Raw genomic sequence first — 16613 nt, forward strand, 5'->3', positions numbered from 1 at the left:
TCACCCTACATTATTTTCAAATGTATTGTAAAAATAATGTGTTTTTAAAATCTTACAGAAGCGAGTATAAGATTCCTCTAGTCTGATTTCTTTTGGAAGACAATTCCAGAGTGTAGGAGATAAGAAAAAGAAAGCTTATGCTCGTGTAGTTTCCCAACTAGCTTTCTGAGGTGACAGAATTACTAATCTATTATCAGTGAGAGACCGGAGCGTACGAGTCGGTAAATATGGTACAGTAAAATTGCTGGATATGCCGGGCTTGATGAATATAATTCTTTAAAAGTAAGAATTATTCTAACTTCAATTCTAACTTGAATTTTATTCTAACTTCAATCAGGAGCCAATCTAAATGGTATAGGAGGGGTGTTATCCTATCGTATTTTGTGGCTCGGCAAATAATACGAGCAGCCGTATTTTGTATCATAGATTGAAGTCTATAAAATCCTGAGTGGTGTAGAACGGGAATGAGTGAATCGATTTTTCACATTGTCAAAAAGTACAAAGACCAAGGGACACTCAATGAAATTACATGGAAATACTTAAAAAACACATAAGAGGAAATATTTTTTCACTCAAAGAAAGGTTAAGCTCTAGAAGTCACTGCTGGAGGATGTGGTACCAGCGCTAAGCATATCTGGGTTTTAAAAATGTTTGGACAAGTTCCTGGAGGAAAAGTCCATAGTCTGTTATTACTACTACTACTACTTAACATTTCTAAAGCGCTACTAGGGTTACGCAGCGCTGTACAATTTAACATAGAAAGACAGTCCCTGCTCAAAGAGCTTACAATCTAAAGGACAAGTGAACAGTCAGTCCGATAGGGGCAGTCAAATTGGGGCAGTCTAGATTACCTGAAAGGTAAGAGTTATGTGCCGAAAGCAGCATTGAAGAGGTGGGCTTTAAGCAAAGACTTGAAGATGGGCAGGGAGGGGCTTGGCGTAAGGGCTCAGGAAGTTTGTTCCAAGCATAGGGTGAGGCGAGGCAGAATGAGCGGAGCCTGGAGTTGGCGGTGGTGGAGAAGGGTACTGAGAGGAGGGATTTGTCCTGTGAATGGAGGTTTCTGGCGGGAACTTAAGGGGAGATGAGGGTAGAGAGGTAGTGAGGGGCAGCAGACTGAGTGCATTTGTAGGTAAGAAGGAGAAGCTTGAACTGAATGCGGTATCTGATCGGAAGCCAGTGAAGTGACCTGAGGAGAGGGGTGATATGAGTATATCGGTTCTGGCGGAATATAAGACGTGCAGCAGATTTCTGAACAGATTGAAGGGGGGATAGATGGCTAAGTGGGAGGCCGGTGAGGAGTAAGTTGCAGTAGTCAAGGCGAGAGGTAATGAGAGCATGGACGAGAGTTCGGATAGTGTGCTCGGAGAGGAAAGGACGAATTTTGCTGATGTTAAAGAGGAAGAAGCGACAGGTCTTGGCTATCTGCTGGATATGCGCAGAGAAGGAGAGGGAGGAGTTGAAGATGATTCCGAGGTTGCAGGCAGATGAGACGGGGAGGATGAGGGTGTTATCAACTGAGATAGAAAGTGGAGGAAGAGGTTTTTGAGATGAGCATGGGGAAGCCACTGTTTGCCCTGGGATTGGTAGCATGGAATGTTGCTACTAATTGGGTTTCTGCCAGATAATTGGGACCTGAATTGGCCACTGTTGGAAGCAGGATACTGAGCTAGATGTACCATTGGTCTGACCCAGTATGGCTGTTCTTATGTTCTTATGAAAGTACTGTGGCTTGCATATTTTTGTCCCTTAAATACACTGGTGCTTCCAGATAAAAAACCTTAAACACCAAACACAGCATCTTAAATGAAATCCTGGCTGAAACTGGTAGCCAATGCAATCCATTCAAAACAGATGTTGTATGATCAAAAATCTTGCCATCTGATGCGCTACAATATCCCCAGTATCAAGCAAGCAGTTAAAAGGAATGCAGCGTGTCAGCAGCTGTGGTGGAATAGAGCAGCACTGGCTTATCTATTAGGCAATACTAGGCGGTTGCCCCAGGCTACAGCTTCTGATGGGTGGCAAGATCAGTACTGATACGGATACTCATATTCTGCAACAACATTTAAGTTCAGTGCAAATTATATACATTGTAAGAAATCAAACAAACCTGAAGAATTACAAATAACAAAAATGTAAACAACTAACAAATTAAAACAAATATTACAATAACCAAAAAATGAATAAAGATATTTGTTAAAAAGTTAATGTTTTTAACTGTTTTCTGAATACCATGTAATCTGAAATAATTTGAATCTTAACTGTAAAGCATTCCAGATTTCTGCAGCTAGGTATTGAAATGATGAAAAATTTTGCTTAGAACAGATTCCTTGAGGATTTGGGACTGCAAAAGTAGAGGACTTCTGGAAAAAAACATTCCCTACATTGAGTCAAAGGAAAACGATAAGTCTTATTGCCCCACTAACTCAAAGAACCAACAGCACATGCTTTCACCTGAAGGGAGAGTGGGCGTACTTACAAAGCAAAGGTTAATATTTAGAAGCATGCCCCCGGATTCTATATAGCGTGACTGAAATTGCACACACAAATCTGGTTGTATTCTAAATTTGCATGCACAATTTATTTACTTAATAAGCCAATCAGCTCCTATAATTGCCACTTAATAAGCAATTATTGATACTAATTGGTAATTAGAATTTTATGCAGACAACTTGTTAGGTGTATTCTGTAAAATGGTGTGCATAAATTCTAATGTGCACTGCCAAAAAGGGAGTGTGGCTATAGGTGTGGAATGGACGGACCATGGGCATTCCAAAAATCTATGCACACGGTTATAGAATACACCTGTTCTGTGCCTAACTTAGTTGCCAGTATTTACACTAAGTTTTACTTGGCATAAATGGATGCACATAGAGTTAGGCGCAGGAATGGCCGCTAGGCATATTCTATAAACTGGCTAGGCATACTCTATAAACCGTGCCTAAATCTAGGCACGGTTTACAGAATACGCCTAGGTGGAAATATTTTTGGTGCCAATTTTTCAGGTGCCATCTATAGAATCTAGTCATGATGTCCAATTATGCATCTTAACAGGATTGTTGTGGAAAAGGGGGTATTGGAATGATCTTGATTGTTGAGTTTAATTATCAAAATTTATTTATTAGGATTTATTTACCGCCTTTTTGAAGGAATTCACTCAAGGTGGTGTTCAGTAAGAATAGATCAAACATGAGTAGGAGGCAGAGCAGTAAAAATATTCGAACAACAATACAAAGTATAGCATGGTATACTACTAGCAATGACAACACAACATGTACTAGAACATTATAATTGGTAGTGAAGGGTAAGGCAAAGTTGTAACATATAGATGAGTAAGAAAGTAGGAAGAGTTAGAAAGTAAGGTGATTGATCTGAAGAAAGTTGCACGTGAGGTCAGAGAGCTGGTTAAATATTATATCAGCTAGGGTAGGAGTGGATAAACATGTTCCGCTGCAGTATGTGCAGCCCGAGCCAATCCTTGTGTGTGTGAGAGAGACTAACAAGTTAGTTACTTCTTCCATTAAAGGCTTGGTTGAAGATCCAAGCTTTCACCTGCTTCCTGAAGTAGAGGTAGTCTTGCATTAAGCGGAGCCTTTCAGGCAATGCATTCCAGAGTGTGGGGGCTACTCCGGAGAAGGCTCGCTTGCGGGTATCATATCGTGTAATGTCTTTTGGAGAGGGTGTAGTTAATGAAAGTCCTTGGGAGGACCTTAGTTCCCTTGGCGGTGTGTGGCGGATCATCCTATTCTTCAGATACTCGGGGCCATTTCCTTTCATGGCCTTGAAGATCAGACATAGAGTTTTAAATTTAGCCCTATATTGGTAGCCAATGAAGCCAAAATGTCAAAGAGGGAGTAATGGCAGAAGGTTTATCTAGGCCCCAGGTTAACTAAGCCTTTCCACCTATGGACACAAACTGGAAAAAAAGCCTCAGTAAAGCAGGTCTTTATTCTCATCTTTGATCAGCTTTCTAAATCTCAAACCTTGAGCTATTTTCTAGGGAATAATGCGTTACTATTGATATTTATCATTAATGTTTTTCTGTTAAAGAAATCACTGATATTCAAAGATATCAACATTTGTGGGTTTTGGATGACACAGTGGAAGAGAAACAACATGCATGGTAAGTCTCACTGATGCATATTTTGCAGATCTTGAATAGGATGGCTCCTGAGTATTTTAACCGAGTTCTGCAACGTTAGAACCCAGCCTGCTCACTGAGATCAGTAAGGACGTGATAATTGACACTGCCTTTTTAGTAGCAGTCCGTTATTCAGCTACTTGTGATAGTGCGATGTCCATAGCCGTAGCTGGCCCTTTGCTATGGAACAAACTATGTGGTGCTTTGTGTCTTTTGTCCTCAATGAATGAATTTAAGAGATGGTTAAAATCATATTTGTTTGTGCGAACATACACTTGATGAGAAAAGTGGGGTGGAGATTTGTGATTCGGTTTATTATGTTGTTGTATATGTATGTTTTTAATTTTATTATGTATGTTTCTGCTGGTACCTGTTTGGTTACTATGGGGTCCTGTTACCAAGCTGCGGGAAAAAGGACCCTGCGCTAGCGGCGTGGGGGGGGGGGCGCTTTTCCCACACGCCAGGGCCCTTTTTACAACAACGGATAAAAAAAAACCCCAGGCACACATGGCCATGTGGTAAGAGAACTATTACCGCATGTCCATGCGACGGGGAGCCCTTACCGCCACCCACTGAGGTAGCGATAAGGGCTCCCACGATAACCCAGCGGTAACTGGGCAGCATATGGCGATGCCCAACTACAGCCAGGTTACCGCTGCGCAAGCCATTTCCGGGGGTTTTCTTTTTCCCCTGGAAATGGCACGTGCTTGGGGCAGGACTACTTCTGGCAGCAGTCCTGGAAGAGAAAGCGGTAAGCCCAATGCAGGCTTACCGCTTTCTCTTCCAGGACCTCTGAGCAGGCTATAAGCGACGCAAATAAATGAATACATATTCCTGGGCTCTAAACTCCATAATACATCACTCACAGAAACCATAGAGCAGGGGAGTCCAAGTTTGGTCCCCGAGAACCACAAACAGGCTGACTTTTCAGGGTATTCCTAATTAATAGGCTTTCACTATATGAAAAAAAAAATCTCATGCTTATTCTTTATGGACATCCTGAAAACCTGCCCTGTTTGTGTCCTTTGAGGACTGAACTTGGACACCACTGCCACAAACCTAATGGCAGAAGAGGGTGTGGTGCAACTGCTTTGATTGTGTGGGACCCCCACTACTGTACCTCTTCCTGTACTGCTGCTGGCTCCTTCGTATGTGGTTCCTCATATCCACACTACTACTGGCTAATGAACACTGATGCCCTGCCCATATTAAAAACTTGCCAAACATCTCTGGTGAGCAGAGGTGACACCATAGGCTGCTATGACACTCTGGGGATTTCTACAGATTTGTTTGTGATTTCAGTAGCCATCATATAAATAAAACCTTTAGTTGGTAAAAGAAAATCCTGCAAAATCTATTATATATTAATTTTAACAAGAAACTTATTTTCGGCCTTTTTGTTTCAATAGAAACGTACAAGGCAGATTACAAACTCAGAATAAACAAAAAAAAACAAACAAATAAAAATTACAATTACAGTAATTCATAGAAAATTATTCTTTGCTTCCCAAACCATCTTTTAATTGTCACACCCTGCTTTCCAAAAGATTGAATTAGAACAGGTATAGTAGAATTAGAAAAGGTACAGAGAAAGGTGACTTCCCTATGAAGAAAGACTAAAGCAGCTAGGGCTCTTCAGCTTGGAGAAGAGAGGGCTGGGGGAAGATATGATAGAGGTCTATAAAATACTGAGTGGAGTGGAACAGGTAGACATGAATCACTTGTTTACTATTTCCAAAAATACTAGGACTAGGGGGCACGCAATGAAGCTACTAAGTAGTAAATTTAAAGCAAATCATAGAAAATATTTCTTCACTCAATGTATAATTAAACTCTGGAATTCATTGCCAGAGAATGTGGGGAAAAGCAGTTAGCTTAGCAGGGTTTTAAAAAGGTTTGGATAATTTCCTACAAGTCCATAAAACATTATTAAGATGGACTTAGGAAAATCCACCGCTTATTTATAGGATAAGAAGCTTAAAATCTGTTTTACTGCTTGGGATCTTCCCAGGTACTTGTTGGAAACAGGGTACTAGGCTTGATGGACCTTTGGTCTGTCCTAGGATGTTCTTATGAACACTAATACCAAGCAAGAGGCAAGGGAGTGTTTTGTTTTGAGGGCAATGGCATCAATGGTGCTGTGCTGCTCATTACTGCACCATAGTTCACTTAGGGGTCCTTTTGCCAAGCTCCAATTGGCACTAATGTGTGCCTAACACAACAACAACAACAACAAATGGAGTACCACAGGACATGCACAGGCATCCACAGGTAACTTTAAAATCTACTAAAAATATATTTCAAAAATTTTTTTTTTGAGGAGGCATGTCAGGGGCAGAGAGTGTGCATTCCTGCACTAATCAGCACATCTACATTAGCATATGGATAACTGAGGAGTCCTTACTGCCTACAAACTGGGTGGCAGTAATTTTGAAAAAACACACATTAATGGCAAAATTAGTGCTTGTTTATTAATGCAAAAAAAATAGAAGAAAAGATGTTTTTATGGCTGCGGTAAAAATGGCCTTAACGCATGGCAAAGACCAAGCCTAGGAGCGTCCTAAGGTCACTTTTTACCACAGCTTATAAAAGGACCTGTTATTGATAAAAGGTTTGCATTCCTGAGCAACAGTGTTCCATTACTGATGACGCAGGAAAAAAATACAATTTCTGATTCTTTTCCTGTCATTAGTTACAAACGACAAAAATTGACACGTCCCATGTCATTTCAAATGAATATGTATCTCTAGTTTAAAATAAGTAAATCATGAGCATTTATGAAAGATGCACAAATTCACACTAACCAAGGCTGAGGTCTTAATGATGAGAGTTTTGACTCGCTTCCGCATTTGGCATCAAAAAGGTATTCGGCATTAAGTTTCAAAGGTGTTCTCAGGGCATCTACGAGGCCTAGGTTTAATCTTCAGCTGTATATCTTCCCCCAGATAACTTTCAGGCTCCTGAGCTTCCCTTTAAAATGTTGATTAACAGTCAGGATCATGCCAGTTCTACCCCCTCCCAGAGCAGCCCTTTAAAAGCTCATAAATGAACATCACACTTGTTAATATTAAACTTGGATTGCATGTATATAAATTTTTCAGAAACCATGTCACAGTGTCTGATGAATGTGTCATCTGTAATTTTGAAAGATAGACTACAAAAATTAAATCAATTAATTAAATAAAGTAATGTTTGAAATGACTGACACTGCTGGCGTACCATGGGCAAAGAAAATTCAAATTCTGCGGTCACCTCAGTAATAGAAAAAAAAATAGCTAAATCCTCAGTAAGAATCATATGCTCCTTTTTTATCAGGCAGTTTAAGAAGTAATACAAAACCATGCAAAAAAAAGCTGGGATATGCTTTTTGTTTCATTTGTTAGGAAAATGAAATGAAAAAAACAAACAAACAAATATAACAATTTGGTTTGTTTTTCGCTTCATTTGGGGACACTTTTACTAAGCTGCGCTAAAAAGTGGCCCTGTGCTATTTTTAATGTGTGGGTGGCAGAATGGGTGGCAGAGCTGGTGGTTGGGAGGCGGGGCTAGTGTGGGCAGACATATACGGTCTGTGCCGGGGCTGGTGGTTGGGCAGCGGGGATAGTGCTGGGCAGACTTATACGGTCTGTGCCAGAGCTGGTGGTTGGGAGGCGGGGATAGGGCTGGCCAGACTTACGGTCTGTGCACTGAAGAGGACAGTACAAATAAAAAAAAGTAGCACATATGAATTTATCTTCTTGGGCAGACTGGATGGACCGTGCAGGTCTTTTTCTGCCGTCATCTACTATGTTTCCTATACGCTGAGGCCACAATTTCTTTTTTTCTATTAATGGTCACACACTAATTTCCCAATTAGCAAGGGAGCCATTACCGCCACTTATTTTGTAGGTAGTAGGAGCTCCGTGCTAATCCTGCGCTAATCAGTCCTCACACACCAATGCCCATGCGCTAACCAATTAGTGCAAGACATGCCTACTCTCCACCTCCAGAGTCCAAACACAGCTTCCATGCTAAAAAAAAAAGCTATTTTTTAACTACCACAAGATGCTTGAGTGGATCCCACATTAGTACCTTTTTATTCTGCGGCAAGCACATGCTAGTTCTTACAGCAGTTTAGTAAAAGGACCCATTGGTTTCCATTAGTGATGCCTGCCCCACAATTAGTAAAAGGACCCCTTGGTTTCCATTAGTGATGCCTGCCCCACAATCTGTAAAATTCAAGTGTTATCAAACGAAAAACTATTGAAGCCCACCATAGGCCTGCCTGCACCATCTATCAGTCCCTGAAGGGGCTACTGGAAAGATGCTAGGAAAATGGATCTAGAGCACCTGAATCACAGATGAGGAATGTCTGGCCTGTGGCTCAATCTCATTCAATCCACATAGCAAATCCCGCATGAAAAGATCTGGATGACTTGGAAGCTCTTAGCCTGCGTCCCCCACTATCAACTCATTTCCCTTGATCCAAATGAGAGCTTTTGTCCTCCTACTGCTTCTGGCTTTGACACTCAGCTATGTCTGAGACACTCTATTTAGTGTAGACCTCCCCCCCCCCCACACCTCCACCAAGAAAAACATTTCCAATAGGGATGTGCGCAAGGTGAAAAAATGTTGTTCGTTTTTCATTTGTTTCGGGGTTTTTTTCTCTGATTTTGCAGACATTTTTGCAGTTTGTTCCACACATTCATTTTAATAACAAACTTTTAATGCACGTTAGAACTTTTTTAAGGTATGCTAATTGACTTAGGTGCTTATCCTGCTTATTTTCGAAGGAGAAGGCCGGCCATCTTCCAACACAAATCGGGAGATGGCCGGCCTTCTCCTAAACCCGGCCAAATCAGTATAATCAAAAGCCGATTTTGGCCGGCTTCAACTGCTTTCCGTTGCAGGGCCGGCCAAAGTTACAGGGGGCGTGTTGGCAGGGTACCGAAGGCAGGACAGGGGCATGGCTACAAGATGGCCAGCTTCGGCTGATAATGGAAAAAAGGCCGGCTCTGACGAGCACTTGGCCGGCTTTACTTGGTCCATTTATTTTTAGGACCAAGCCTCAAAAAAGTGCCCCAACTGACCAGATTACCACCGGAGTCGGTGATGACCTCCCCTTACTCCCCCAGTGGTCACCAACCCCCTCCCACCCCCCCCCCCCAAAAAAGTAAACATTTTTGTGCCAGCCTCAAATGTCATACCCAGGTCCCTGGAGCAGTTTTTAGTGGGTACTGCAGTGCACTTCATGCAGGCAGACCCAGGCCCATCCACCTCCTTACCTGTTACACTTGTGGTGGTAAATGGGAGCCCTCCGAAACCCACTGTGCCCAAATGTAGGTGCCCCCCTTTACAATTTAAGGGCTATGGTAGTGTTGTACAGTTGTGGGGAGTGGGTTTTGGGGGGGGGGGTTCGGGGGGCTCAGCACCCAAGGTAAGGTAATTTGTGAAGTCCACTGCAGTGTCCCCTAGGGTGCCTGGTTGGTGTCCTGGCATGTGAGGGGGACCAGTGCAGTACAGATGCTGGTTCCTCCCACGACCAAATGGCTTGGATTTGGCTGGGTTTGAGATGGCCACCATTAGATTCCATTATCGGCAATGTTGAGATTTGGCCGGCCCCGACCGTATTATCGAAACAAAAGATGGCCGGCCATCTTGTTTCGATAATGCGGTCGGGTATGCCGCTTTATGGGGCCGGCCTTAGAGATGTCCGGCCATATATATGTCCAGCCCCGTTTGATTATGCCCCTCTCTTTGAGAACACTATTCAGGTTTTAGAGGTGTATAAACCAACATTTAGATATCTATATTGCATAAGCTGGAATATACATTTCTAAAACTCTTCAATGTGCATGTGGCAAGGGGGCCATGGACTGGGTAGCACTGTTTCCTCTAAGCTGAGCGGGTGTCCTCCAACTGCATTGCTACCAGGAAGGGGTGGTGCTTCAATATTGTGTTTTCAGTCTCTAGGGCCAGGCAGGTTCCCTGGAGTCCTGCAGAACTCCCCCCCCCCCCCCAACTACTTCATTATTCCACTCCCCCCCACCAAGAGCAATTTCAACTTCCACCGTTCTGTTTCACTACTACTACTTATCATTTCTATAGCGCTCAATCTCCCTCCCCCCCCTGAAAACATTACAAGACCGAACCCCTTACCTGGGCGGTGGCAGCAGCAGAACAGAAGCAGCAAGTCCAGCAGAGGCAGCTGGCACGCATGGTAGGAAGCAGTCATCGGCACTCGTACAGGCAGCGCCATGGCAGAGGTGTGGTGCCGTTGGTCTCCGGTTGCAGGAACAGGTAGTATAAGTGGGCGCTGGGTGGTCCAGGCAGCAAAAGCGGATCACAGCACTCAGCAGGCATGTGGGTGGGTTGGTCAGCATGCTGGCAGAGGCAGTGGAGGCGGAAGGCCGAAGAAAAAGAACACGGTCGACACTGAAGCAGTATAAATGCTTCAGCGCCTTGCTCCTCCTTGTAAGGCATGCTGAGATTGGATGTTGGTCATCCATTCCCAGTGTGCCTTGCAAGCTACAACTAGCGTGTCTTCAAAGTGGAGAGGGGAGGGCAGTTCCAAGGATGTGCACCTATCAGCTGCTGAGGCCCTGGGAGGAATGTCAGTCAGCATCCAGTGGAGGAAGGAGGCTAGGAGGAAGAAGGCAAAGAGAAGAGAAAAGTACTAAAGACAAGTGCTGTCCAGTGCCCACACCTCCTTGGAATCGGGATCTATCACCGCTGGTAAGAGAAACTTAAAACTTTGGTGCTTTATGGGCCAGGTGACATCAAATGCTCGGGCATTTGGTGCCCTTGACCACCTCACCTGGTCCATAAACTGAGCCGGCCCTGAATATACATGAGATAGATATGCACGCCTTACATCCATGGTATGCATATTTATCTCATGGAAGAGGAGTGGCCTAATGGTTAGTGCAGTGGGTTCTAATCCTGGCTACCTGGGTTTGAGTCCCACTGCAGCTCCTTGTGATCTTGAGCAAGTCACTTAACCCTCCTTTGCCCCAGGTACAAAACTTAGATTATGAGCCCTCTAGGGACAGAGGAAGTACCTGCATAGATGTGTACAGTGCTGCATACATCTAGTAGCACTATAGAAAGGATTAGTAGTAGTGTATATTCATTTTGTTCCTGACAACCTGACTGGCTAGGTGTGTCCTGAGCACTGGGTTGAGAACTCCTGATCTAGGCTGTTTCATTGAATTTCTACATAAATGAAAACCATTCAGATGAAGCATTCAGAACATCAGGATATACATGGTCTAAGCATACATCTTTGATTAGTATATCCCAATAGTCTGAACTTTTCATTTGAATGGCACTATTTTTTCTAAGCATTTCTAAAAGTAAACAATAAACACTAGAGATGGGCAGTCCCCAAATTTTCATTTTATTTCCCCATGTCGTGATTTGTATTCATTTTCCTGTGAGGAGTCTTTTTGTTAAGAGTGCAATCTCTTTGAAAATATTGAATGCTATTTCCAAATAGCGTGTCGCAGTATCAGCAAAAAAACACAAAATGTCATTTTTTTTCCCCTGCTCATTATCATTTGTTAGCCACTTGCAAAATGTTGTGGATTGGATGGTTCACTCACATAATCAATGTATATCACTTTGTACATATAATAAATAGCAGAGATGCCATCTTTTCAAGTTAACACTTAGTAACTGTCTTGGTAGTCATGATAGGGGAGGTGTCATTATCTTTTCTTTTCTTCCACTATAGGTTGTGCAAATAAATTTGCAACAATCGATATGAAGAACTGGAGCATTATAGATAATCTTACATTTTGGGGGCTTATTGATAGATTATGTGAACTGCTAGTACTGTTGGTGTTCATTTTGCTGTTTTCATTTTAAAAGTCATTTTATGACTGAATGATTCAGCAACTTTGAACCAGATTTGATATTTTATTTCATAATTGATGGACTTTGAATATAAAATGTTTTTTGGATTGATGCGTGAAATTATAAAACCAGGCTTTTATTGAGTCTTAGCATAGTGATTTCACTGAGGTATAAAGATTCTTTGTGATCGAAACTGGTCATATATCATATATTAGGTGGTATAAAATTTGTAGCACCGTTTTTCTCCCACAAAGTTTAGTCTTTTTGCTACTTTATATCTGGCTATTCCCAACAATAAAAAAAATAGTGTACAGCAAAAACAGATTCTGTATCCCTGATCTGGAAATGGGCCCACATCTGATTGCTGGGAGTAAGGTCCCAATGTCAGAAAACTTGCATACAAAAAAGTCAGAGTAATGTAGCATGTCTTACACCCACTGGAAACTATCAAAATATTATATTTGCTGTGTTAAAAAAAACAAAAACACTGAGATCATGATCCCAATAGAACTGTGGAAAATTAAGAAGTTGTGATCACCCGAACCATTCCTGTTCCTACAAATAAAAAGCTTGATGCAAGAAAACAGGATATTGTCTATACGTGAAAAGCACGTACACAGCATTACTAATAGAAACATCAGTGCCAAGTGACTAATCTGAACTATGGGTGGAGAAAGAGAAGACCCTTACATACCACAAAATGCAATCAGAGACCACAGCTAAACAGAAGAGCAGCCCAAACAGATTCAAATAACAGATTCTGCAAGTAAAGGGTTAAAGGGAACCACACAAAGGAACAGCTCACAGCTGAGCTAAAAAGCACAGCTAAATGAAGGAGCTAGTTCTCACAAACAGCAAATACAGAAAGTAAAGGGTTAAAGGCTAACTACACAGAGAGAACTCACACTGTGCCACATGCACAGACAAACAAACAGAGAATCACAAGATAAGCTCACAGCCCAGGGAATTAACACTAGAACATCTTCAAGAAGCAGAGGTAGGCTTAAATAGGGTCTGGTATCTGACATCATCTGCCTCAGACGTCAGCCCAATCCTTGACATAGCCAATCAGGACCGAGATCCTGTCGCTACCATGCATATCTCAGTAGGATCATAACACACACCTTGCTGTACTGCCTGTATATATTACACCTTATAACTTCCAGAAGGACACTCTCTTTGAAACAACTCAAAGTGTTGAAATGAGCACTAGTAGTGAATCTCAGAGAATTGAGATCATTTCCAACATAACTTTGGCGCTGGTGTGAAGCTCATTTCTGTCATGGTATGCCCACTTAAAATTCAAAAGCAGGATAGCAAACATATGACAACCATCCAAGAAAAAAAAATCCATTTGCTTAATGATTACAAATTTTACAATATTAATGGGAAAAGGACCTCAGAAACCGCCAAATGCCAAACACGCAATAAATGAGTTACTTATGATCATCAGTCCTAAAAAAACCCCTTAAAACTAGCATGCCATGCAATACAATATAATCAAAAATGCCACTTATCTTCAGCAAAACCATGTTGTCATTCACAATTCTCAAACTATAAAGTCCATTTCTCCTGCCCAATGGAGGCTTTTCTTTTGCAAAATTCCAATCATTGCTTCAGAGGCATTTGAGCCAAATCATTCAGCCTTCGGCAATCCTGAGGTTTTGAATATTTCCATTGATTGGGCTGTATTTTTGTAAATCTGCTTCTGATAGGTTCATTTTGAATTCACATTGGTCAACCCCAACTGGTTCTTTTTTTGTTTTGTAGTTAAGAAGGCCCTGCCATTTTGGATTGCCCATTATAGGTAACCCAGTGGTTCCCAAACCTGTTCCTCGAGGAACCACAGCTAGTCAGGGTTTCAGGATATCCACAATGAATATTCATGAGAGAGATTTGTTTGTAGTGCAGGCAGTGAATTCAAATCTCTCTCATGAATATTCATTGTGGATACTCTAAAACCCTGACTGGCTGGGGTACCTGCAGGACCAGGTTTGGAAACCACTGAAGTAACCCCCTTTACTGCTTATTTGGAATGTGGAGGTTTCTGTGGTCTTTTCCTCTTTAATATTGTAAATAACTTTGTAATCAGTAAGTGAAAGGTTTTATTTTTGGTGGACGCCCAAAATTAAACCATTTGAAGCCACTTCCCTAAGCGACACCATAAGCACACTCCCTCTTCTCTTATGCCCCCAACCCTTATCCCTAAAAAGCTGCTTTCATATGCACCATTTCCTCCACTGATCACAACTAGTCTTGCTCTGTCTGTCTTGTTGCACAATGTGCCTATTGAAATGTAGAGTAATTATAAAGCAAGTCAAAACTAGGATGAAATATACATATTCCTCTTACAAAAAAACCCAATCAAAAAAGGCCTTGTGTCATAGATTCAGAGTACATGGAAGGGTAAGAGTAAAGTTTCTAGGTTTTCTTCATTTTCTATCAAAACTACATAGAAAATGTAGCAGAGGCATAGCCACGGGTGCACCTGGGTGGGCTTGGGCCCATGCCGATCCAGTAGCGATGAACCTTTGCTGTAGCTAGCAGCGACCCCAGGCCCTACTAGCTGAAGATATCCAAAACCCCAAAACTCCCTTTAGCCAAACTCAGCAGTCCATTTTTGAGTCACTGATACCAGCACTGTGCACATACTCAGTTCGTGTTTGGGGTGTTGTCGTCAGAGGCTCATGAACGTTGCATCTGGCTGTCAAGCTTAGCTGGGGGGAAGGCAGAGGGCCTTTAAATGTCTTCAGCTGGCAGGAGCTTGGGGATACACAGCAAATAAGGTATTTAAATTTTAAGGAGATGGGAGAGGGATGGGGAGCAGATATGGGCAGGGGGTTGACAGCGGAGAGGAAATGCATTGTGTGCCCACCCAAAATGTGCAGTCTGGCTATGTCACTGAAATGTAATATGGGTATTTCTGAGTGGAGAGGAGAAGGTGATGGAGGCAGGAGAAGAGAGAGCAGAAAGATGATTTGTGTTTTACAATTCTCATTTTGATACAGATCTGAGCAAGATAAAAGCTATGGTTGCAGAATTGGCAGAGCTGGTTAGAAGAGGACAACTATCTGCTCCAACCTGCACACAGGTTCCATTTCAGGACTACAAAGTGGCACTGGACGCCACTATGAAATCTTATTCCAAGAAACATGTGCTAATGATGGAATGAATACTGCACGTGATTGCTCTGAGAGGAAATTACAACACAGTAAATTGAGGACTTCTTGTGGTACACAGCATTCAAAGAATAGCATTGTTTCATGAAACTGAGAAAAGTTGGCAGTTTAAAGAGTGTGATGTAACATGCTGAATTGCTTGATTTAAAATAAACTTTTCAAAGCAAATTATGACAGTATACAATGGCAAATAGGATTCCATAAGAAGCTATGAAACACCGTCTGTTCTAACACAGTGTTTTCATTATTATGCTTATGTACATCAAATTCAGGGCAAGTAGCTGGGGGGGGGGGGGGGGGGGGGGGAGTTGTTGGTTTATGATGGTCCCCCATTGACCTGGATAGTGGAAATAGGATTCAAGGCCAACAGATTTAGTTAACCCTCATTTCCCTGCCACCATCTGTTGAGACATTTTAATGCATCTATGAAGCTATTGACTTGCAAAAATAAGTTATATTAAAATGTATTTTACTATGATGTGAGAAAAAAAATAAGGACTTGATATTCAGCCAGTGACACCAGTATTTTACCCAGAAATTCAATGCCAGGCCATATCCAGGCACTGGCATTGAATTTCTAGGTTTGCAGAGATAGCAAATACGGAGCCCATAAAGTGCAATATCCATAACTTAACCGGCTATGATAGGGCTGACTTTTACCCGGTCCTATTTATGTAGTGACCTTGGCTGGTTAAGTGCTGAATGTCGGCACTTAACCAACCAAGTGCTGATTCCACCCCAGAACACCCCCAAAATACCGGTTTTGGCATAGGTGCTAACCGGACGCTTTCAGCGGTATTAACCGGTTAAATGCCACTGAAAATGCCTAGTTAGCCCTGAACAGTGGATTTAACCAGCCAGGAGCCATTTCTGGTCGCTTAAATCGCTTTATCTACCCGAAGATAGCAGGTTGATTAATATGTACATGTCCTCATGCTCCTTTGCTCTTTAAAGCCTGTGGTGTCATTCAACCATCTAATAATTTGACAAGGCTGACCTGATTTACTATTATCTGAAGTATATGTGCAAATAGTTTTTGACTGCAGGAAGCACAAAATGGAGTCACTGCATACCACCTTGTGTCTTGCTCATGCTTCTTGAATTCAGCATATCATTTTCACCCCATTCTCCTCCCTGATTCATGCCAAGTTTCACTGTGCCTTCTTTTAACCACAAGACAATCTGATGCTAGGAACAACTCAAAAAGTGAAAATAAGTGCTTTACTACTAGTACTACTAATAATTTCTATAGCACTACTAGCTGTACGTAGTGCTGTGCAGATTATATGTAAGTACTTTTCACTGTCCCTAGAGGGCTCACAATCTAAGTTTTTGTACCTGGGGCAATGGAGGGTTAAGTGACTTGACCAAGGTCAGAAGGAGCTGCAGTGGGAATTGAACCTAGGTCACCAGGATCAAAGCCTGCTGCGTTAAGGCTACTCCTCCACTTTCTAAAC

The 16613-nt window shown here is 42.1% G+C and overlaps 1 protein-coding gene across 1 annotated transcript in view; it reads left to right on the top strand.

Annotated features, from left to right (window-relative positions):
- Positions 1–15660, top strand: part of LOC115464858 (enoyl-[acyl-carrier-protein] reductase, mitochondrial-like) — a 74109-nt gene extending 58449 nt beyond the window's left edge. The window contains exons 9-10 of the mRNA XM_030195215.1: positions 4051–4123; positions 14986–15660. Coding sequence (XP_030051075.1) covers positions 4051–4123; positions 14986–15149 — 237 coding nt within the window. The 3' untranslated portion in view covers positions 15150–15660. The remainder of the gene's footprint in view (positions 1–4050; positions 4124–14985) is intronic.
- The last annotated feature ends 953 nt before the right edge of the window (positions 15661–16613 follow it).

Source organism: Microcaecilia unicolor, chromosome 3 (assembly GCF_901765095.1).
Source record: "Microcaecilia unicolor chromosome 3, aMicUni1.1, whole genome shotgun sequence".
In the NCBI taxonomy this organism is placed as follows: domain Eukaryota; kingdom Metazoa; phylum Chordata; class Amphibia; order Gymnophiona; family Siphonopidae; genus Microcaecilia; species Microcaecilia unicolor.